General features: G+C 43.5%; 1 protein-coding gene across 12 annotated transcripts in view; it reads left to right on the forward strand.

Moving 5' to 3' along the window:
- Positions 1–24,735, forward strand: part of eya4 (EYA transcriptional coactivator and phosphatase 4) — a 417,250-nt gene that overhangs the window by 386,967 nt on the left and 5,548 nt on the right. For 10 of the 12 annotated variants that reach the window (XM_080192744.1, XM_080192747.1, XM_080192752.1 and 7 more), the window contains 2 exons: positions 1,804–1,925; positions 4,404–4,504. In XM_080192744.1, the coding sequence (XP_080048870.1) occupies positions 1,804–1,925; positions 4,404–4,504 (223 nt within the window). Of the gene's footprint in view, positions 1–1,803; positions 1,926–4,264; positions 4,366–4,403; positions 4,505–24,735 lie in introns of all 12 variants that reach the window. The other 2 variants (XM_080192745.1, XM_080192756.1) reach the window with 1 other exon arrangement.

Raw genomic sequence — 24,735 nt, forward strand, 5'->3', positions numbered from 1 at the left:
TTTGACTCAGTGACAGTAAAGGATGGTGTGTGACATAGAGGGGAAATTGCAGGTGATGGTGTCCTGAAGTATCTACTAATCTTATTTTCTCAGTGTTAGAGGTCACGGGTTTGGAAGGTGGTGTTGAAGGATCCTTGATGTGTAGTTGCATTTGTAAATGCTACACACTAACTCTAGTTGTTCAGCTAAACACAAAACTATCCTGCAGTCATAATATCCCACATACTGCAATAAAGTTACTGTTAATCTGTTTTTTAATGGTGAAATTGGAGGGAGAAATGTTGGTCCAGACACCAGATGTAATAACGAAGTATTAGGGATGGACAGGATATTGGAGAAGGGTGGTATGGTGGCACAATGGTTAGCACCGCTGTCTCACAGCTCCAGGAATCTGGGTTCAATTCCCCCTCAGGTAATTGGCTGTGTGGAATTTGCACATTCTCCCTGTGTCTGTGTGGGTTTCTTCCAGGTGCTTCGGTTTTCTCCCACAGTTTAAAGGTAGGTGGGTTAGGTTGATTGGCCATGCTAAATTGCCCCTTGGTGTCCAAAGATGCATAAGTTAAGGGGATTAATGGGCTAAATATGTGGGGTTGCGGGGATAAAGCATGGGTGGAATTGTTTTCAGAGAGTCGGTGCAGACTCAATGGGCCAAATGGCCTCCTTCAGCACTATAAGGTTTCTATGAATATAAAGGTGCACTCTGCTCTTTTTGTATAATGCCTTTAGGACCTTTAACATCCACCAGAAACAGCAGGCATGACCTCTATTCAACACCTCATGCGAGCACTCTAATAATGCAGCACTCCTTTCGTACTGCAACAAAGTCACTCTACATCGCTTACTCAAAGCGATGACCTCCTGACTCTGTGTCAGGAGTGCTTCCAAGTGACACAACAGCTCTTATTCTGTTTAGCAATTGTTTAATTTCTTTGCAATAAGCTAACATAACTAAAAACATAGCCTGACAAAAAAATTTGCATTCATGTACCACAAGATAAATATCTTCGATGCAAAAGACATCACACATAACTGAAGTGATCTGGTACATCTTGCCAAGGATTTTCAATTAGTGAAGAACCAAACTGTTTATATTTGTACCTTGAAAATAATGTTACTGACTTACCATCCACAGTGCTTGTAATCTCCAACTCGCACAAATGATGTAAAATGCATTATCGTTTCCATATTAGCACGGGGTAGACAGTCAGATCTGAAGCATTATAACAGCTTAATGTCCACTGACAGAGAGCTGAGACCCTACTGAAGCAAGAACTGTGCCTCGCATGAAACAAACTGAGGCATGTTTTTTGCAAGTTTGTATTTAAAAATTGGCAGAAGAAACTTGAAGATGCTTAGGGCCCAAAATCCTTTCCCAAGACAGCTGAAGGTTAGGTTATATATGCAGTCTTTATCCCGAGAATAGTTTGAAAAATACCAAGGTCCTACAAAAAGTAAACTAAATTGATATCTGGTATATCAGTTATTTGTATCAGTAGCATTGGTTGAAAGAGAAATGTTTGCTTGGACAAAGAGAAAACTGCCCACTTACTTTACCTCATGCAGTACTAAGGGATATATTAGTTCCCTCTGTTCCAGACAACTAAAAGCAGTCTAACTATAAAGTATCATCCAAATAACACAGAGCTTCCTTAGAATTATATTATCATGCCACTTCAGATTATTTGCTCAAGTGAGACTTGAATCTAAAGGCAATAGCTGAGCTAACACTTATTTTGGTCAAAAACTGATAATCCTTCATCTTACAAGGAAGATTACTGATTTTATTTTATCTCTTTGTTACAGAAGTAATTGTGTTAATGTCTTGGTAACTACGACGCAACTCGTGCCAGCACTTGCCAAAGTCCTATTGTATAGCTTAGGTGGTGTTTTCCCTATTGAAAATATTTACAGTGCAACCAAAATAGGTAAGAATAAACCATAAAATATTTGCAACATTATAATCATTGAAACTAATTTGAGATTGCAGAATGTCACAGAATTGAGCGTACAGCTTTTAGTTACCACAACCAACAGTCACTTGGTCAGTTTCTAGACCATAATGTTACATTAATTCCATTGTGCAGTTCATCATTTTGTAAATTTAATGTTTATGGTATTTTATTCTAAATTTGAGTCAAATGGATTTGATTAAACCAGTTCTGAATTGCACTCCATAAATCAGTGAACCCATCCTTCAGTGAGAGCACAGGGGAGTGATTGCCAGTGACCTCCACAAGGTAATTGGAATGAGAGGGATTTCACCTCATGTAAATAGAGCATCCAATGCCCAGGCCAATATGGGGTGGCAGGTGGGACAGACAAAAAATATGTCACTGACCAATCACTTTTTGACTGCCGGTGCCACAAGCCGTTTGACAACACCAATCAGACTCCTTTATCCAAGAAAATTCCTGCTGCTTGATTTTCACTGCTATGCTGCCAGTGTTCAGAAGCATGGGCCTCAAGGTTCACCGAAAATCCAGGTCACTCAGTGTATGATACACTGGGCATAAAGGAATCCCCATGGCTTTAAGTGTGTAACACATTAACCTGGTTTGTTGGATATGATCTACTGTATTTGGAGGTGGCACAAAGTTTATTAGAATGTTTTTAAGAGGCTTATTAGTAAATATTTATGAAGGATCCTGGTGAACCTTTCCTCTTGTTTTGTTGTATCATTTACTGTCGATATTTGGTTATTTACTTAAACAACTGCTGAAGGAACTGCCTTGAAAAAAATACTATGCAAGAGCTGACCTGATAATGTAAAGCTGTTAAGTAAGAGTACATATTCTGACTGTTTGAGGAGCTCTTTAACTTTATCACAGACCCTGAATGGATGAGGAACTATTTAATATTAGTACAGATTCTGATTTTATGAGAAACTGTCATTAATACGACACTTCTAGGAGAATGGTTGTTCAACATTAGTACATGCACCAACTATATAAAGATACTATAATTACCATTAATTGCATCAGGAACTGATATGAGATTAGTAAATTGTTACTTTTACAGAATATTTAAGGACACACAATTGAATTTGCAGGATAATTACCTATTAAAGATTCGTATTGTAGATTTCAGAAATGTGATTTTGAAGGGATTGATAAGACAATATTAAGAGACATCAAGTATTACAAAGCCTGTAAGGAGAAGCGTCAACAAGCTGGGGCAGAAATTGTACTTGATTATGCCCATTTTATGGGTAAAAGGCATAAAACAGATGCAGCAAGGTCCAATCTTGCAGGCCCACATTTTTACCCAAAGAATCCAAAACAAAACTAACTCAACCAGTAGGTGAGGAGAAATGTACAGACTTCTAATAGAGTGCTTTGGAAATAAAGAGGGAACTCAAAATAAGAATGCTTGTGGAATCCAAATTTAACCTTAAGAAACTCTTCCCATAATAAAACAGCAAAAAGGTTACAGTTGAAATTTCATGAGAGTACAACAGGACTAAAGCTAAGGAAAATGTCTGATAGAGTTAGAGGGAGAGGTCGCTGTCATAAGAGTCTCTTCCTGCATGAGGGAAACTCAGAGCATTCATCATTATTTCCTGGGGCCCACCATCATGGTACATGAGTGATCCTGGAACACAGCAGCGTGTGGACATGGACACAGTCAGTTGAAGTGAAAATTTTGGGTGGTGTAAAATGGGTTGTCAATTCACTATTCCCCATATTGCATTAGCACAGAAGGTAAATTTCATCTCCCGCGTGTTGATGTTAGATGAAAAGAAGAACAAGATGTCATGCTGTTTCCTTACAAGAATTTGCTGTCTGCGTCCACACTCAGGTAAAAAGCTCACAAGTTGACATCACTTGTGCCCCAACGTAAGTCGATGTCCTTTGAAGAAGAAAAGTGAGGAAAATGACTATTGAACACAGAGAACCCCAGCCCATGTGTAGTTAACCATTGGGTAGAAGATCCACTGTTGGGGGTGGGTGGGGGGGGGGGGGGGGGGAGGTAGTATGTCTTCAGAACAGGCCTGTTGAACCATTGGGGAGGGTGACAAAATAGGGGCAGATGGCAAACTGAGGTACACTATTACTAATGGATTGAAGGAGATGAAATATAAAGCTGTCCAGCTGTATCCAAGTGAATGCAGTACACTGCAGTACTAGCTGCACTTGGCACTTGACATTTGTCATTCTCAATATTTTTTCCAAAGATAATTTGACCCTGTTCCCACAAGGCTGATTTTAACTGTGTACAGTATAGTAAAACAGATTGAAAGGCTGAGCCATGCATTGTTTTTCAGGCAAAGAAAGCTGTTTTCAGCGTATAGTGTCCAAATTTGGCACTAAAGTTACTTATGTTGTCATTGGAGATGCCCGAGATGAAGAGCATGCCGCTACTCAGGTAAATTCACCCTGAACTCTTCCTCATTTATCTTCCAGGCAAAGAAAGTTGCTTTGAACGAATTATGCAAAGGTTTGGCAGAAAAGTAGTATATGTTGTTATTGGGGATGGTGTAGAAGAAGAACAGGCAGCAAAAAAGGTAACAAGTCTGCTAAATATTGTTGGTGCACCATTTAGATTTATTGCTCTGGGCTTTTCTTTGTTTGAATTTACGTGATGTTGGAAAAGATTTTTCCAAGTGTGCATTAATGTATTAGCTTGTAGAGCATGATGAGATAGCGCACTGAACAAGTTGCTTTGTGAACTAGAATTAATATAATTAACCTTATTAGCTCATAGATTTGGTCTTTTTTAAGGTGGTGGTTAATTCTTTTCTTTCTTGCATGACTTTTTAAGAAATGGTGTGTGTCCCTTTATAAAGCCGTGTATCGATCAAAGCACATTTTGCATGCTTTAAGTACCAATTGTGATGTGCCTTTTCTCAAGGATTATATCATGAGAAAATCTACTCAGTGGCATTATAAGACCCAGATATCAAACAACCAAAAATCCCCTTTTGCTTTGAAACACATTCATTGCATAAATAAAAAATATTCGAATATCCTAACACTTTAAAATGGAACATTAATTGAATTTTGTATTATACAACCCGTGGGACCATCAAGCTGAGAAGATCGTCTAAGGAGCAAAAATTGGACATTGAAGTTAAAGTTGACTAATGTTTTGAGAATCAATTGCTCAGTACTTACAGGGCCCAGTTGCCAATCCATTCACTGTTCTTGTGTTATAGATTAGCACATATGAGTAACAAGTCAGTTATTGGTGGAAGGTGCAGATAGTATAATAAAGCATAAGGACCAAGTAATCACATTTAAATTAGCAGTCATGGCAAATAAAGAAATTAAAAGTTCAAGTGCCAAAGCATGTAACAAAATGTGGTGTATCATTTTTCTTTCAATTTTTCAATTCATGGCAATGTTCTACAGTGAAAAAACTATGTAGAAAATTAACTTCATGGCACCTGTTTCACAGGTCTGAAAAAAGCTCAATGAAACTCAAATTACAGCAACCAATTTTATACTCCTCAAGGATGCCTGAAAAAATGTCCAGCCAAAATTTGATCAAACCATTTTCCAGGTGTCCTCAACAGCTGTTGATATTTCCTGACAGATGTTCCTATGGGGCGATACAGTAACATAATGGATATGAGGGTGTGACTGTAAAAGAGGCAGGTATGGGGATCGAGAAAGCAAAAATGGAGGAGTCTCAGCCCTTGTAATTATGCAACAGGTTTGACATTCTTGCAGATTGTGTGGATGTGGGAGGGAGTACAGGAAGGATGAGGAAAATGACAAAAATGCAGTGGAATGGATCATTCAAGTCGAGGGGAAAAAAAGGAATATAGTTGAGATAAGGAAAGGTATAGTTAGGAAAATAGTCATTGTTCTCTGGAGTGAAGAGTTTGTATGAGCCAAATGGTTGTATCGCCTGTCTGGTGCCGGGGTTAAAGATACATCCTCAGGGCTGGAGACGAACTTGTAGAGAGGGGGAAGGCTCCATTTGTCATTGTCCATAATGGTTCCAACAACATAGTTAGGACTAAAAAAGAGATTCTATTTAGGGAATAAGAGCAGCCAGGGACTAAATTAAAAAGCAGAGCCACAAAGCTAATTATCTCTGGATTGCTACCTGAGCCATCAGCATAGGGTAAATAAGACCAGAGAGTTGAATGGCTCAGAGAACGGTGTGGGAGAAATAATTGATTCCTCGAGCACTAATAGTATTGGGCAAAGAGGCAGCTGCAGTATTGGGATCGTCTTCATCTGAACTGCACTGGAGCCAGTTTACTGGCAAATCATATCTCTAGGGTTGTGAAGAGGGCTTTAAAATTGATGGGTGCTGGTAGGGCTGGAGGGAGGAGATTTCTGTGAAGGGAAATTTGGAAAGTTAAAGAAAAAAAAGGCAGTAGTGTAGGATAGCAAAGCAGGTAATGATAAGCAGAGTGAGACAGACAGGAGCAGAGCATTCAAGCATAACATCACACCAGCAAATAATATGAGAATCTGGAAAGATCATGAAAAGTCAGAATTAAACACTTTTGATCGAAAGCACGCAGCATTTGTTACAAGAATGATTAATTGATAGCACATGTACTCATAAATTTGATATGATAGCCTTTACATAGACAGTTGCAAAATGATCACTGCTCGGACTTGAATATTCAAGGGTATTTGACATTTCAAAAGAACAGGAAGATAGGAAAGCGAGGTAGGGTAGCTGTATTAATAAAGGATGAGATCAGTACAGTGGTGAGAAATGATGTTTGGTTTGGAGAATGAAAACATAGCCTTGGTTTGAATAGAGATAAGAAATTGCAAGGAGATAAATCACTAATTGGAGTTTTTTATAAGGTGCCTTGACAGTAACTATATTGTAGGATGGAGTTAAATAAAGAAATAACAGGAGCTTGTAAGAATTTTGGGAATAATAGCATATTATATATTAGCAGAGATTGTGGATTGGCTAACTAACGGGAAACAGAAAGTCAGGATAAATGGGTCATTTTCAAGTTAGTGAACTACAGTGAAGTGCCACAGGGACTAATGCTTGAGTCTCAACTATTTATGATCCATATTAATGACTTGGGTAAAGGGACTGTCTGTATTTGCTGAAGATAGGTAGGAAAGCAAGTTGTGAAGAGCATACAAAGGCTAGAACCAGTCCCCCCACCTGCCACGGGAATTGGAGTTTGCGCAGGATAAACAATGGAAAGCTCCATTGACCTTGGGTGGGATTTTACGGTTTTTAGATGAGCGAGGCTGTAAAACCCCACTCAAAGGGCCGATTTTACCATCAAGTTGCTCCCGTCTTCAGGCATGGAAAAGCATGATCCATGTCCGGTTCCCTCTTTAACAAGGTCTGAAAATGGCTGCAATCGGGACCGCGCCCAAAATAAGTGTGACAGCTATTTAAATATATTTGCATGCATTTTAAATTGACTTAGTGGGCTGCACACCCAACCTTACTGGCACTTTCCCCTTTACCAACACGTTCACCCATTCAGAATCGGCACGAAACAAACATGCTCCACAAAAGTCCAATTTGGCCATTCCAGCTAGTGAGGAGGTAAGTGTCGAGCATCGGACGGCTCTCTGCTTGAGATCTGTGGGTGAGAGGGGAGGGATGGTGAGGAGTGTCTACTGCCACTCTGCCTGTGATCAGTGAGGGGGAATGGGGGTGTCCACTGCCGCTCTGTCTGAGATTGAAGGGAGGAGGGGCCCGCAATTGGCCTGGGTGACAGAGGGGTGAGGCAATAAGAGGATCAGTAATGTTGTGGGGGCGGGGAAATGTCTGTGGGGGGGTCAGGGGAGGCATTATCGAGCCCGGGAGCGATGTGGCAGGGGAGCAGCATTCATATCAATTTTTTCTGCACATGCGTGGTTGGAGGCACCGATCGCAGCTGCAGTATTTTGGGTACATTAAGCCCTGCACACAGATTCCTGCAGCATGATACAGAATTGCTGATATTTTTTCAGGCAGGGTGCGTATGGCAGCGGGGGGAGGGCCTGAGACTGAGTCTAAAAGTCAGATCTGAAACACTCCCAGTTTCAAGTCCCTCCAGCACTTAGAATCAAAATGGTAAAATAGGACACAAAGAGTCTGCAAAAGGGTATAAAGTTAAAAGAATGGGCAAAAATTTGGCAAACAAAATATCATATGGGAATATGTGAGGTTGTCCACTGTGGCAGAGGGACCAGTGAAGCAGGGTGTTGTTAAAAATATTAAATTTAGGGAAGTCTTGTTACAGCTGTAGCGTACAGTGATGAAACCGTGCCTGGAATTCAGAAAAGATTTACTCAACTGACCCCTGGAATGAATAGATTATCTCAGGAGGAAAGGTTAAGCACTCATTCAAATTTAGAACAATAAGAGGTGTTCTTATTGAACAGTATGGGGGGTTGACGAGGTAAATGCTGAGAGGTTGTTTCTTCTTATGGAGGAAACTGGAACTAGGGAGCACAGTTTAAAAATAAGGTGTCATCCATGCAAGACAGAGATAAGGAGGAATTTCTTCTCTCAGAAAGCCATTAGTCTTTGGAATTCTTTTCCCCAGAGAGCATTGGAGGTCGGTCAGATCATTGAAGATATTCAAGTGCTGTGTTAGATTTTTGATTTACAAAGGAGTTAAGGGTTTTGGTGGACAGGCAGGGAAGTGGAGCCAAAGCCACAAATGATCAGCCACGACCTTACTGAATGGCAGAATTACTGGGCGAATAAGTTGAAGGTCCAGACAAATAATCCATAGGCATGAGTTCACATCCCATCACAGTATCTGGGAAGCTGAAATTCAATTAATGAAATAAATCTGGAATTAAAAGCTACTATGAATAATGGCAACCATGAAGCTAATGGATTGCTGTAAAAACCCAATGGGTGTTTACAACATTTACTTATGTCCTTTAGGGAAGAAAAGCTGCCATCTTTACTCTGCTTGACTCACATGTTGTGCCACCCTCAGGACAAAATGGCAAACTCTTAGCTGACTTCTAAAATGACCTAGCAAGTCACTCAGTCGTATTCTCAAGGACAATCTCACACCTTCCCAAGGGATGGGTAATGAATGCTGCTTTGCCAGTGACATCCACGTCATATGAATAAACGAAAAAATAATTGAGCTGAGCAGAGCAGAGGCTGGGCCCTGCTCTAGTCAGGACTCTTCAGTGACCACCAACAAAATGTTTTTTTCTCAACAAAATGTTTTTTTCCCCAACATCCTAAAGTGTACCTTGCTCCCAGAAAAAGAAGTCTATCGTGCTTTGATCAATCCCCACCCAGGGTTTATTGACTTGTTGTCAACAATACACACAATCCAAACTTCTTCACCTTCAAATGGACAAGCTGACTGTGGAGCTCATTCAAATTCTTGTCAGTAAGGTCTGGGGCTCTATATGGGACCTGTCTAGGACTTTCCAGTTGGGATACACACTGTTGCGTAGCTTCGACTCTAGGTCAATAAATGAGCCCAGACAACTGTCTACCCCATTGCCTGCCTAAGGTGGCTAGAATTTTATTTCGTGCTTGGTTAATCTCTAAGCAGTAAAAGAGATCAGGAAACCCATGTCGAAATTGTACCCCAATGTTTTTATTTCTGGGCAGGCAGGAAAGAGCTATTGGCTGGTTTCTTATGCTAAAATACAGGTTTGAAAAAAACCTGTCCTCATCCTGGTTGTTAATGATGTTGTATCCATGAAATATGGACAATATCATGACTGCTTTTCCCTGCTTCTTTTGGAATGAATTGTGCAATTACTTCTGAAATAGAATGGAATGTTGATTTAATAAATTGCGCTTCCACTGCCAATCATTTGAACAGCGGTGTGTGAAGAGAAATGGAATATCTGAGAGAAGGCTTGGAACTGTAGTCTAATCCAATTATACATTTCTTAAAGTTCAGGTCCTGATCTCAGTGCCAGAATAATTCCAAACTCATGATGTGCACATGTCCACAGTTTGTTTTGGACGTGCTTTGTCCCATAAGGAAATAAGACACATTTTTGTTTTTGGCTATGTTAATTCATTGTTTCACTGTTGACTAATCATCTTTCTGTTGGTTAAAGTACACATGCTACAACAACAGAGCAACACAAATGCTTTAATACAACATGTGTAGCTGGCAAGTACTGACAATTGTTATTAAATTCCTACCTGTGAAGACACGGGATCATGGCATCGCCCTATTGACAGTAATGTGTGAATGTTTTGCTCAACTTAGTTCAAAATATAAAGAACAGTGAAGGTTCAAATTCCACATTTAAAAGTAAATCTTACATTACTAGGAATAGACCCCTAATAGAAAATGTGAAAGCAGTAGAAATGCACAATAAATTGGATTATCTTGTGCATTTTCTTCTCATTCTTGAGATGTGGGTAACTGCAAACAAGACCACATTTATTGCTCACACCCAGATAATGGATGCAATCTTACCATAAAATGGCAGAGTGCTGTTTCTCACAAAAAAACCGGCGTGTTTCTCTCCAGTAAACCAGTTGGTTTCCTCCCCAGGTTCCACACTCTTTCCAAAAAAAATCAAGGGAGCGTGAATCATGATGTCATAGAGGTAAACACAGTAAGAAGTCTGACAACACCAACCGATTTATTTGATAGTAAACTCGCAAGCTTTCGGGGTTTGCTCCTTCGTCAGGCGAATGGAGAGTTCTGGCCTCAGACAGAGCATATAACAACACAGACAGTTTACAGATTACTGATTAGAATGTGAGTCTTTACACCTGACCTGCTAGTGGCCAACAATGTGAGTGGAAGGAGCATTAAGCCCCAGTTTAAAGAGATGTGTATTGTCCCCAGACAGTACAGTAAGTGAGGTTTAGCAAACCCAGGCAAGTCATGGGGGTTACAGGTAGTGCGACATGAACCCAAGATCCCTGTTGACACCGTCCTCATGTGTGCGGAACTTGGCTATCAGTCTCTTCTCAGCAACTCTGCGCTGTCGTACGTCATGAAGGCCGTTTTGGAGAATGCTTACCCGAAGGTCAGAGGCCAAATGCCCGTGACCACTGAAGTGTTCACCAACAGGAAGGGAACAGTCTTGCCTGGTGATTGTCGAGCGATGTTCATTCATCCGTTGTCGTAGCGTCTGCATGGTCTCCCTCGTGTACCATGCTTCGGGACATCCTTTCCTGCAGCGTATTAGGTAGACAACATTGGCTGAGTTGCAAGACTATGTACCGTGTACCTGGTGGATGGTATTCTCATGTGTGATGATGTCATCCATGTTGATGATCTGGCATGTCTTGCAGAGGTTGCTGTGGCAGGGTTGTGTGGTGTTGTGGTCACTGTTCTCCTGAAGGCTGGGTAGTTTGCTGCGAACAATGGTCTGTTTGAGGTTGTGCGGTTGTCTGAAGGCAAGAAGTGGGGGTATGGGGATGGCCCTGGCGAGATGTTCATCTTCATCAATGATATGTTGAAGACTCCGGAGAAGATATCGTAGCTTCTCCGCTCCAGGGAAGTACTGGATGACGAAGGGTACTCTGTCCACCGTGTCCCATGTTTGTCTTCTGAGGAGTTCGGGGCAGTTTTTCGCTGTGGCGCATCAGAACTGTCGATCGATGAGTTGAGTGCCATATCCTGTTCTTATGAGTGTATCTTTCAGCGTCTGGAGTGTCTGTCACAACCCTCCCATCTCCGTTCGCCTGACGAAGGTGCAAACCCCGAAAGCTTGCGAGTTTACTATCAAATAAATCGGTTGGACTTAAACCTGGTGTTGTCAGACTTCTTACTGTGTTTACCCCAGTCCAATGCTGGCATCTCCACATCATGACTGTCATAGAGGTAGGCAGGGCTTTAACACGCTGGTAAAATCTGTCTGCTCAGAGATCAGGAATGCCATCTTTAAATGGCACCCTAATCAAAACTCCAGTAAACTTACACCCACCCCACCACCAAGGCTATCAAGGGTTCCCTTCCACACCCCTGACTGAAGCGGGAATACCCTCCATGACCCTCCTCCCCTGATCTTCGGCCACTTCTCTCTCTCCCCACCCCTTGCTTATCAGCCCTTTCTTTCATGCCCCCCCCACCCCACCTTCGCCAGCCCCTTCTCTCTATTCCCCCCCCCACCTCTCTCTGCAAGTGATCATCAGCTCCTCCACCCCTCCCCCTACAGTTGGAGACGACATCGCCTTCCACCACAACAGCCACCGCCGGCATTTCCTCTACGTCAGGTCACTCCTGGCCAAGAGAGAGCATTAACCCCCACACCTCATGAGGCTCCCACTGGGGCACACGTCTTGGCACATGCTGGCACTTCCAGAGTGGCATAGTGCCAATGTAGCTGGCCAACCTGTGCCAGAGGGCATTGCCAGGCACTGCCTGGCCATGTCCCTCTCCCTCAGGGATTATGCTTAACTTTACACCCCCCCGGGGAGACCCCAACAATAGGTTCGCGTCTGTGTAAACCTTTTCTAAACCGCAAAGGTCAAGATACGGTGGGCGGTGGGTTAATAGTATTGAAATGCATGCTAATGCTTGCAAAGCAGGTTCACACTCACTGTGGGCTCAAGATTTCCCCCGCTGGGCCATCTACTTCTCATTGGGTGACTTTCCATTATTTCACAAATCCCTGAAGATAAACCACAGAATATGGAGTTAGAATCACATGGAGTCAGACAGGGTAGACTATACATGTTGCGAACACTGAACAACTTTTGTGAACTAGTTGAGTTTTTTTTGGCGACATGTCACCTTTCATTGTCATTTTTCTTTTCATGCCAACTCAGAAATTACGATATTAATTGATTTAAAATCACTAATCACCATGGTTGGATTTGAAGTAAGCTAAATAAACCCATCCATGCACTACTACAGGTACAATTACATTGGTGTCAATGGGCGGAATACTCCCAAAAAAATTCTAAGTCTTGAATTCGTGGGAAAACTGGAGTAATTCACGCTTTTTTTTAAGTGGGAGCTCACGCTTGAATCTCCCACACTCTGTGTAGTGCAAAGTCCACCAGCGTGAATATCAAAAGATTTCAGGGGAAGGGGCCTATTCCCACCTGGGAGGCAGAAACCAGCGGGCCCCTGCGCATCCACGGCGGCCCCGAACTGTCAGCCTCCCTTTTGCTGGCCGGCCTGGGACCCCCACAGTGCTGCCTCCTCTCCCCAACCCCTGCATGGCCTGTTCAGGGCCCCCGACCATTCTTGGCCTACTACCCCCATTCCGAACCGCCTTCATGTCCAAAACGATATTTAAAATATCATTTAAGTGCTAGCCCCGTCTCCCTGCCAATTTCCAGCGCAGAGCAGGCCGCACAGGAAATCCGGCGCTGGGAGACATGGGAGAATCGTGTCTGAAAGTGGGTCTCACACCGGGAATTTAAACTGTTGGGCAATGTACTTTTGAGTGTCAAGAGTGCAGTAAGTGATTTAAGTATGGTGTGTAACATTCCTTCTAGAGATTATATTTATCATTAAGGTATATATAACCTAGGAGGGTCACCGCATTGGAATGGCACAGGTTAGAGAATCTTGGGGGAGGAGTCCACTGTGTTTAGTACTGGAATCAACCCCCACTGAGATTCTCCCAACCACCATTCCTGGGGGTAATGTGGTTCGAGCCCAGTGAGGACAGGAACCTGACTATCATATTCAAATGAGCATTTAAATAAGTTATGTCAATTTTAAACCATATTCTCTCTGCTCCCAGGATTTTCTGATCCTCGGGCACAGTGGGAACCCAGCGAGAATCACTGCTGGTCTCCATAAACTTCATATTTGTCCAGATTAAGCTTCATCTGCCATTTTTCTACCCAAACCTGCAATTTATCTATATCCTGCTGTATCCTTTGACAATCCTTGTCACTCTCTGCACTCCACCAATTTTTGTATTATCCGCAAACTTACTAATCAGGCTACCTACATTTTCTTCCAATTCATTTATATATATTACAAAGGTCCTAGCACTGATCCCCGTGGATCACCACTAGTTATTTATCTCCATTCTTAAAAGCACCATTCCACTGCTACTCTCTGTCTTCTATGACCAAGTCAGTTATGTACCCATCTACCCAGTGCACCCCAGGAGACTCTACCTACTGTATCAGCCTGCCATGAGGGACCTTGTCAAATGCCTTACTAAAGTCCATGTAGACAACATCCATTGCCTTTCCCTCATTAATCTTGCTTGTCACCTCCTCAAAAAACTCAATCAGCTTGGTGAGAATGAGCTTCCCCACACAAAACCATGTTGCCTATCAGTAACAAGTCCATTTGCTTCCAAATGTGAATAAATTCTGTCTCTCAGTATCTTCTCCATCAGCTTCCCCACCACTGACATCAGCTCACTGACCTGTATTTATCTGGATTATTGCTCTTTCCCCTCTTAAACAAAGGAACAATATTGGCTATTATCCAGTCCTCTAGAACCTTGCCTGGGACCTAAGAGAATGTAAAGATATCTGTTAAGGCCCCATCTATTTCCTCCCTGCCTCCCACAGTATCCTGGGATAGATTCCAGCTGGCCCTGGGGACTTGTCTATCTCAATGCATTTTAAGACAGCCAAGTCTTCCTCCTTTATTATATTGATCTAACTGAGATTATTCACATACCCTTCTCTAACTTCAACATCCCTCATGTCTTGCTCTTTGGCGAATATCGATGCAAAGTACTCATTAAGGATCTCGCCCACTTCCGCTGTCTCCACCCATTACCTCTGTCCTTTATCCTTGAGTGGGCCTACTCTTTCCCTATCCACCCTCTTGCTCTTAATATATGCATCGATTGCCTTCAGATTCTCCTTAATCCTGCTGGCCAAGGACATTTCATGGCCCCTTTTAGACCTCCTCACCCTCTGCTTGAACTTTATCATGCTTTCTGTATATTCTACAGACATGTATATGTTGCAGTACCACCTGGCAGTTTGACACTGCCAGGAGCAGTGCCAAGGTGGGGGGGCCCTGAGGTTGTGAGGGAGGGGCGTTGGGGGAAGAGGGAATGGGGGGAGTTCTTGAAGGGGAGGAACATGAAGAGGGGTGCATCAACTGAGAGGACCATGAGCAGGGCATGAGCACGAGAGGGAGGAGCACGAGAGGGCATGAGCTTGAAGGGGGACCCACTGGAAGGGCCCGAATGCCGGTGACCTATGTTAGGGAAGCGGGTGTGGAAACAGGCCCTCGGGGGGAGGGAGGAAGGGGGTTCCCAATGTCTGCAGAGGGAGGGAGGTCTTCAATTTTGTTTTGAGATTGCTGTCCTCTTTAAATCAAAGTTTTAAAGTGTGTTTATCAGTCACAAGTAAGGCTCACATGAACGCTGCAATGAAGTTACTGTGAAATTCCCCTAGTTGCCACAGTCTGGCACCTTTTCGGGTCAATACACTTAGCCAGCACATCTTTCAGATTGTGGGAGGAAACCAGAGAACCCGGAGGAAACCCACGCAGACACAGGGAGAATGTGCAAACTCCACACAGACAGTGACCCAAACCGGGAATTGAACCCAAGTCCCTGGCGCTGTGAAGCGGCAGTGCTGACCACTGTGCTACCGTGCCGCTCCCAATCAGTACCTAATCTCTGTGAAGCTGGGTTTGCCAGTGTCTTTAGGCCCCGCCCATCTCAGAACCAGTGCAAAACTCATCTCTCTCCCAAAAATGACTAAGTGTGGGAAGATCACGATCTAATTCACACCTGATATCCTGGTGTGGATTCATCACTTTTCCATCAAAAAATGATACTTTTTGGGAAAATTCCACCCCTTGAGACTGAAAGCTTGAATCATATTTTTTCACTCAATTGTTTTTCCATTCGTTACATTTGTTCAACATTGCTATAAGTTTAAGTTTATTTATTACAGTCACAAGCAGTCTTACATTAACACTGCAATGAAGTTACTGTGAAAATCCCCTAGTCGCCGCACTCCGGCACCTGTTTGGGTACGCTGAGGGAGAATTTAGCATGGCCAGTGCATCTAACCAGCATATCTTTCAGACTGTGGGAGGAAACTAGAGAGCACTTGGAGGCAGCCCACGGAGTCATGGGGAGAATGTGTAGACTCCTCACAGACAGTGACCGAAGCCGGGAATCAAACCCAGATCTCTGGCACTGTGAGGCAACAGTGCTAACCACAGTGCCACTGTGGCACCCCATCTCCTCAGGGAGCCTTTCGTAGACCTGACATCACCCGGCTACAGGTTTATGGGCAGAATTTTACATTCCCCCACCAGTGAGGAATGGCTATAAAATTCTTCAGATGGGCTCTGATTCTCTGCAATTTTACTGTGGGTCAGGAAAGGCCTAGGCCAGCTTCCCCTGCCCTCGCCCCAATTAATGACCACTTAGTGACCAGCATTAATTTTCAGGCTAGTGGGAGGAATTTTGGGAGGTGGGGCGGTGAAGCTGGAAAATTGACACTCCAGGGGAAGAAGGAATAAGGGTGCATCCAGCAACAGCTTTCTTTCAACAAGCTCTGGTCTCTGCACATTCTCCTTCACCCTCTCCCCCAGGACTCTCCACCAAGACCCTTGACCCCACTCTGTCCATCCCCGAGGTCCTCATCTCCTCTCCCCAACCTGAGACCCCAAAACATACCTGATACTGGACAACTGGGGACATTGGCTGAATTTTTAGGATGGTGGGGGCACGACCCTCTTTAGATAGTGCAGCCCCCACCATCAAAAATATTGGCAGGAATCACATCCCCACTGATGCCCATAGCCCCGAATACAGTTTTACGCTTGAACAAGAGTTAATTAAAGATGGAACTTCTACCAGTCACCTGAGAAGAAGTCCTGCTTTAGAGAGCTGCCAACCAGTCAGATTGGCTGGCTTGTTTCCAGTCCCGCCAGCAGCAATGACCGAAAGAGGAACTGCAGCGACGAATGTGAGAATGAATCCCGGGAACCAGAGACCCAGATGATTAAAATGAGTCCCAGGAGGGGAAAGACGGCAAAGGTCTGGGAAACTGCAAGGCAAGTGATGAGGGGGAATAGGTTGTGCAGGGGACAGGGGATCCAGAGGTCATCAGGCCTGAAGAAGGAGACTTCTGATGGAGGCACATCTCTGAATTGGCTTTCCTTCCAAGCGAGGGCAGGAAGGTTCATCTCCAGCCAATTAATGCTCGTTGGAGCATGAAAAGCTGTGGAGCAGCAAAATGGGTGAAGGGAAAGGGATATCCAAAAAGTTCTGGCTATATCTGCTTTCTGAAATAGCATTAAGTTGTAACCATAGTCTTAAACAACTTGCTCCAATTTCTAAAGATTTTCGTGTAGGTGCTTGTCATATCCACTGAAAAACACTGACCAATATTTTCAGGGATCAAACCAGGAGATAGCATTTTTGATTTATGATTACCAGTTCAAGATGAAATAAAATTAATGAACAAAAAAGAAATGAAAGAATTATTTCATGCATTCAACACAGTAATAACCTTCTTTCGCTGAGCTGCCTAAACTCTATTATATGCAGGATTATGAATAGCAATCTGGGAACATCATGCAGGAGCAGTAGCACCTTGTGTAACATTATATTGAAGTGCGATAGTCTCCCTGCCCAAAAATTTAAGTTGGTCCACAAAAATATTTTCTTTTTTCTCCCCCATGCTTCTCCAAATGATTACTTGTTGAATTGCAGCTGGGAATGATGACAAGAATTTATTTCCCCCAGAGGATCAATAGTATATGGAATTTTCTTCCCCAGACAGCAGTGGAAGCTGGGTCATTGAATTTATTTAAGGCTGAGTTAAGACAGATTTCTGACTAACAAGGGAATCGAGGGTTATGGGTGGAAAATACCAAAGTGGAATTGAAACCACAATCTGACCAGTCAAGAGCTCATTGAGTAGCAAAATAAGGTTGATGGGCCAAATGGCCTGCTCATGCTTCTGTTTCCTATGTATCCATCATTTGTTGTAAATGAATAGTAAAATCTTTGTAAAATGGGAATATTGTAGAATTTCAAGGATTGTCATAACTAATTTGCGACAGAAGACATCCTATCATAGTTGTGCATCATTGCAAAAGGCCCAGACCGGAACGGGGTTGGGGGGTGCCGTGGAGAGAGAAGGTGGTGGCAGGGAACACAATTACTGGTTTTAGTAAATCACTCTGCCATGGAATGTCTTTATACCCGCATTGCTCCACACTAAGACATTCTGATCTTAGATAATGAAGTGATGAGCAGGCAGAACCTCACAGGTTACTGCAAAAGGTTAGGGTGCACGGAGTTGGGGGTAAGGTGTTAGCGTGGATAGAGGATTGGTTGTCTAATAGGAAGCAGAGAGTTGGAATCAATGGGTGCTATTCCGGTTGACAGTTGGTGACTAATGGAGTGCCGCAGGGATCGGTGCTGGGGCCTCAACTGTTTACCATTTACATAGACGATCTGGAGGAGGGGGCTGAGTGTAGGTTAACGAAATTTGCTGATGACATGAAGATGAGTGGAAAAGCAAATTGTGTGGCAGGTGCGGAAAGTCTGCAGAGAGATCTGGATAGGCTGAGTGAGTGGACGAGGACCTGGCAGATGGAGTATAATGTTAGCAAATGTGAGGTTATCCACTTTGGTAGAAATAAAAGTAGGAGAGATTATTATTTCAAAGGGCAAAAAGCTGCAGCATGCTACGGTGCAGAGGGACCTGGGGGTCCTTGTGCACGAATCACAAAAACCCAGTCTGCAGGTGCAGCAGGTGATCAAGAAGGCGAATGAAATGTTGGCCCTCATAGCGAGGGGGATAGAATATAAAAGCAAGGAGATCTTGCTGCAACTGTACAGGGCACTGGTGAGGCTGCAACTGGAGTACTGTGCAGTTTTGGTCACTGCATTTGCGAAAGGTTATATTGGCCTTGGAGGGAGTGCAGAGAAGGTTCACTAGGCTGATACCAGAGATGAGGGGGCTAGCCTATGAAGAGAGATTGAATAGACTGGGTCTGTACTCGTTGGAGTTTAGAAGGCTGAGGGGGGATCTTATAGAGACATATAAGATAATGAAGGGGCTGGATAGGATAGAGGTAGACAGATTCTTCCCACTTAGAAAGGATAGCAGAACTAGAGGGCACAGCCTCAAAATAAAGGGGGGGGGTGTCGGGGCGCAGTTTAGATCGGAGTTGAGGTGGAACTTCTTCACGCAAAGTGTGGTGAGTCTCTGGAATTCTCTGCCCATTGATGTGGTGGACGCTACCTCGCTGAATATATTTAAGTCACAGGTAGATAGGTTTTTGATAGACAAGGGAATTAAGGGTTATGGGGAGAAAGCGGGAAAGTGGAACTCATCCACTTCAGATCAGCCATGATCTTGTTGAATGGCAAGGCAGGCTCGAAGGGCTAGATGGCCTACTCCTGCTCCTATTTCTTATGTTCTTAGAACCTTAAACATGGGAATAAAATGAGGTAGTGGGCAGAATTTTCCTGTCCCGCCCACCACGGGATTAATAGCGGGCTGGACACAGACCATGCAAAGGTGCGTTGATCTCGAGCAGTATTTTGCAACCTTGGGGTGAGCGCAACCGAAAATTATGCCCAGTGTATTGTACCAAATCATTGCTGTATACGCCCTAACAACTGGCAGTAGAGCTGAACTGGCAGATACTTAAGAACAGACTGTGGATATGCCCTTTTGTCTTTGTGTAACCTTGGAGTTGGGAAAAGGGTCAGACCTCAGAAGTAATTTTTTAAAATGAAAAATAGCGTTTTAAAAATTATGGGGCAAATCTGTTGAGACTCCACCTGCCCCAGCTGCTGTTCACTCCCTGATCAGCCTGAAGTGTTCTGGTTTAAAGTTTTAGTGTGAAACAAGAAATTGCACTGCCGATACCTAATTGAGGGATAATGTTGCTGGCTATGTTCCTTCAGTTAAACTTTGTTCCATTTGATTTTCCAACCCTGAATCCACATTTCCCCATGTCTGGTTGACAAGAGTAAGCCACTGCAGCTGGAGTGTTGAAAATTCTGCAGTTTGTAACTGTCCTTTAAGCCAAGAGAGAATTAACAAATCTTTGCATCTTCCCCATCATTCATCCCTTCCCCTCTTGAGTCAGGATTCAGAAACATACGCTGTGCGCTTAAGTACTCCCACAAATTTAGGGAAATGTTACACCATCATTTAAACTTCTGCAACATTTCCATTATTATGTTTTCTGGAATAGTAATGCATTTGCAGCATATCCAAATCTTAATTTTCTAAGGGCTAAATCTATTATAATAGAAAATCATAAAGTATTTGTTTTAGTCCAAAACAAATAAAATTGCTGGAACATGCAACTTTGAAACATAAGCCTAGAAGCTGTAACTCACCCAAATTTTGACCATTGCACATGTTCAAAATTGGGAGCGTGCAATATTAATGCATCATCTCCTTGGTTTATTACGGGTAAGCTGCAGATGTTAGTCATGGTCCCTGAAACTTGTTTGGGGGGTTGCAGCTAAGTCCAAGGATAGTGATTCCTCCTGAGGCCACAAGGAGAGCTATTTTGTACTATGGTTTGAGTGATAACCTCCGGCAGTTCTGTTCAGATTTGATTACTGTACGCCTGAGAAAACTGGCCACATGCCATCCATTTTTCAAGAGATCTAAACTGCATAAGCAGTGGGCTTAATGCCTGTTTTGGGTAAGTGCTTCGAGCAATTACAGGGTCCCCCAATCAATATGGCCTATGGCAAACTACCAAGGTGGACTGACCACTTTCGCATTTACATTGGACCCCTCAGCACTTGCTCCTTGCACAAGAAATAAATTCGGCACAATTCAATTTCTAAACTATGCTTTTAGACAGTATGATGTTCCCGAAGGTGGAGGTGTCCAGAACCAGGGGTCACAGACTGAGGATACAGGGTAGACTGTTTAGGACAGAGATGAGGTTAAATTTCTTCACCCAGAGAGTAGTCAGCCTGTGGAATTCACTACCACAGAAAGTATGTTTTTAAGAAGCAGTTAGATTTAGCATTTGAGGTGAAGGGGATCAAAGGATATAAGGGGAAGGTGCGATAAGGTTATGGAGTTGGATGATCAACTATGATCATAATGAATGGCGGAGCAGACTCAAAGGGCCAAATGGCCTCCATCTCCTCCTATTTCCTATGTTTCTACAATTTCATTACCAAATCATTAAGTGCAAAGAAAAATGGAGTAGAGAATGAGAAAGTAGCTGCTTCTGACACCAAGACAGTTTTTGAAACAGGGACCTGTAGGGAGTAGAAGTCAATGGGCAAATCTTGATGTGGCCAGAACCATAGCTGACTTACTGATGGATTATCATGGTTGTCAGACACTGATTATCCTAGCCCAAGCATAGCATTAACAGAATTCCTCAAGGTGATGTCCTTAATCCATTCGTCTTCAACTGCTTCACTAATTAACCTTACTTTGTCATAAGGTCATGAATTTTGTTATTCAGTTATGATTCTATAAGTTTTCAGCTTCATTCATAATTATGCGAATAATAAGAACATAAGAACATAAGAACATAAGAAATGGGAGCAGAAGTAGGCCATCTGGCCCCTCGAGCCTGCCCCGCCATTCAATAAGATCATGGCTGATCTGTCGTGGCTCAGTTCCACTTTCCCGCCCTCTCCCCATAACCCCTAATCCCTTCCCTTATCAAAAACCCATCAACCCGCTTCTTAAAAATATTTAGCGAGGCAGCCTCCACCACTTCAACGGGCAGAGAATTCCAGAGATTCACCACCCTTTGAGTGAAGAAGTTCCTCCTCAACTCCGTTCTGAACCGCCCCCCCTTTATCTTGAGGCTGTGCCCCCTAGTCCTACTGTCTTTTTTGAGCGGGAAGAGTCTTTCCACCTCTATCCTATCCATCCCATTCATCATCTTATACGTCTCAATGAGATCTCCCCTCATTCTTCTAAACTCTAACGAGTACAAGCCTAGTTTATTCAGCCTCTCCTCATAGCTCAACCCCCTCAACTCCGGTATCAGCCTAGTAAACCTCCTCTGCACTCCCTCCAAGGCCAAAATATCCTTGCGCATTGCAATCTCCCACAAGCCACAGTTGGGTTGACAAGTAACAGACGGCGTTCACGTCAGATGAATGAATATCATAGCACACAAATCCCGTCAATGGCGTTCCCATCATTGAATCCCCACTATCAATATCCTAGGAGAATCTTAACTGGACCAGCTGATTTAAATGCTGTGGCTACGAGAACAGGTCAGAGGCTGGCTATTCTGTGGTGAATGACTCATCTCCTGACTTTACAAAACCTTTCCATAAGGAATGTAAAAGGATGCTGACCATTGACCTGGATGGGTGTGACTCCAGCAAAATTCAAGAAGCTTGACATCATCAAAGCAGCCCATTTGATTAGGATTCCATTCACCACTTTCAGCATTCACTCTCTTCACCATTGTGCCTGCAATGTGTATTAGCTATGTATAAGCTGCACTGCTGGCAATTCAAATTCTCCCTCTCCAGCCACTGCCGCCACCAACCCCCACCGCCCTCACACCCCGGCAATGATAACTGCAGGTTGCACTATTTGCAGGCTGTATCTACAGGATGCACTGCAGCAACGCAATGAGGTCAGTAATGTAAGAGCAAATTACTGTGGATGCTGGAATCTGTAACAAGAACAGAAATTGCTGGAAAATCTCAGCAGGTCTGACAGCATCTGTGGAGAGAGAATGGAGCTAACATTTCGTGTCTGCCAACCTCTGGAGTTGTCTCCCAAAATTTCTGTTTCTCTCTTCCCCTTTACGATGCCCCTTATAACCTACCTATTTCTTCAAGCATTTGATCACCTGTCCTAATATCTCCTCTGGCTCAGTGCCAAATTTTGTCTGATAAGACACTTGTGAAATGCCTTGGGATGTTTTACAAGCAAGTTGCTATTATTGTCCTGAATTGCAATACTGCCTACACAGTGAGGCCTTACCAGATTTCCACTGCATAGTCAGCAAAGTGCCAAAGAAATTCTGTCACAATCCCAGCAGTACTACACCTGGAATGCAGCAGAAAGTTTGGGATTTAAGATGCAACGGGCATGAAATCCAATCAGTTGGTACCACTCCGAGTGATGCTATGCAGACATTCCTTCACGTTTGTAGTGGGGGGAGGTGCTGTTGGTTGTTTCCAAAGCAGCAGCCAGCAACTGGAGTTGTGTACCCAGGTACATCTCCTGCATGTGACCAAAGAAAGGATAGATCCTGATATCACAGACATCAGCAAGCTGATGCCAAGGAGAAATAATGAAATTGGCCAACGTGTAAGCAGCAATCACCTTCCTCAGTCACTCCTGAAATTCCAAGTGTTAGCAAGTATGGTGGGTTCTAACCTGGTAAGGGCCTATCAATAAGTTGCAGTTGAGGTGCTTTTGACTTATTTGTATGGAGGCAATGATGGTGGAGGCTCTGAGTTGCTGAAGGAGTTTGAAGGTTTCTCTTGGCCACAGGCTGAGTACAGGAGTAGTGAAATCACGCTTCAATTTTCTAGAAGCTTAGTTAGACCTCACCTGGAGTACCGTGTGCAGTTTTGGTCTCCTTACCTCAGAAAGGATGTTATTGACAAGAAGGAGTGCAATGAAGATTCACCAGAATTGTTCTGGGGATGACAGAACTGTCTTATGAAGAGAGATTGGGCAAACTGGGCCTGTATTCAGTAGAACCTACAAAACACTTAAAGGAATAGACAGGGAAGATGCAAGTAAACTGTTTCCTTTGATTGCGGACTCTAAATAAGGAAGAAGCTATTTAGAACCGAGATGAGGAGAAATTTCTTTACATGGAGGGTTGTGAATCTTTGGAATTCTCTACAACAGAGGGCTGTGGAAGCTCAATCATTGAGTATGTTGAAGACAGAGAACGACAGATTTCTGATAAACAATGTAAAGGGTTATAGGAATAGTGTGGGTAAAAGGCAGTGACGTGTTCTGTCAGCAATAACCGTTTTAATTGGTGGAGCAAGCTCAGTGGGCTGAGTGGCCTACTCCTGTTCCTGTGCTGTGATAATTACATAATCTCACACAAATGTGGAGGCAGTAGTTGCAGTGCCACTTCTTCGGCAGCAAGAGCAGGACAGGCAAAGGAGGTGGCAGAGAACGGAACCTCTGAGAGGAGAGAAAAGAAGGGAAAAGAACCAATGGAATGAACGAGTACACTATCAAGGGCAGGAGTCTTAGTAGTGTTGAAGAGCAGAAGGATCTTGGGGTCCGGGTCCACAGGACTCTTAAATCAGCCTCGCAGGTGGAGGATGTGGTCAAGAAGGCGTATGGTTTACTGGCCTTCATTAATTGAGGGATTGAGTTTAGGAATCGGGAGGTAATGCTGCAACTTTATAAGACCCTTGTCAGGCCTCACTTGGAGTACTGTGCGCAGTTCTGGTCGCCTCACTATAGGAAGGACGTAGAAGCTATTGAAAGGGTACAGAGGAGATTTACAAGGATGTTGCCTGGACTGGGAGGCATGCCTTATGAAGTTAGGTTGAGGGAGCTGGGACTCTTTTCCCTGGAGAGACGAAGGTTGAGAGGCGACCTGATAGAAGTTTATAAAATGTTGAGAGGAATAGATAGGGTGGGTTCTCAGAGGCTATTTCCCCGGGTTGAAATGGTCGCTACGAGAGGACACAGACTTAAGGTGCGGGGAGGCAAGTACAGAAGTGATGTTAGGGGTAAGTTTTTCACTCAGAGGGTGGTGAGTGAATGGAATCGGCTGCCGTCAGTGGTGGTGGAGGCAAACTCGCTGGGGTCTTTTAAAAGACTTCTGAATGAGTATATGGAATTTAATGGGATTTGGGGTTATAGATAGGTCTATGGATTGGTAGGTGTTGATGTGATCGGCGCAACTCGTGGGCCGAAGGGCCTGTTTGTGCTGTAGTGTTCTATGTTCTATGTTCTAAGGGCTTTCCATAGAATTCCCTACTG

This window comes from Carcharhinus amblyrhynchos, chromosome 7 (genome assembly GCF_965287045.1).
Source record: "Carcharhinus amblyrhynchos chromosome 7, sCarAmb.v2.hapA, whole genome shotgun sequence".
Classification (NCBI taxonomy): domain Eukaryota; kingdom Metazoa; phylum Chordata; class Chondrichthyes; order Carcharhiniformes; family Carcharhinidae; genus Carcharhinus; species Carcharhinus amblyrhynchos.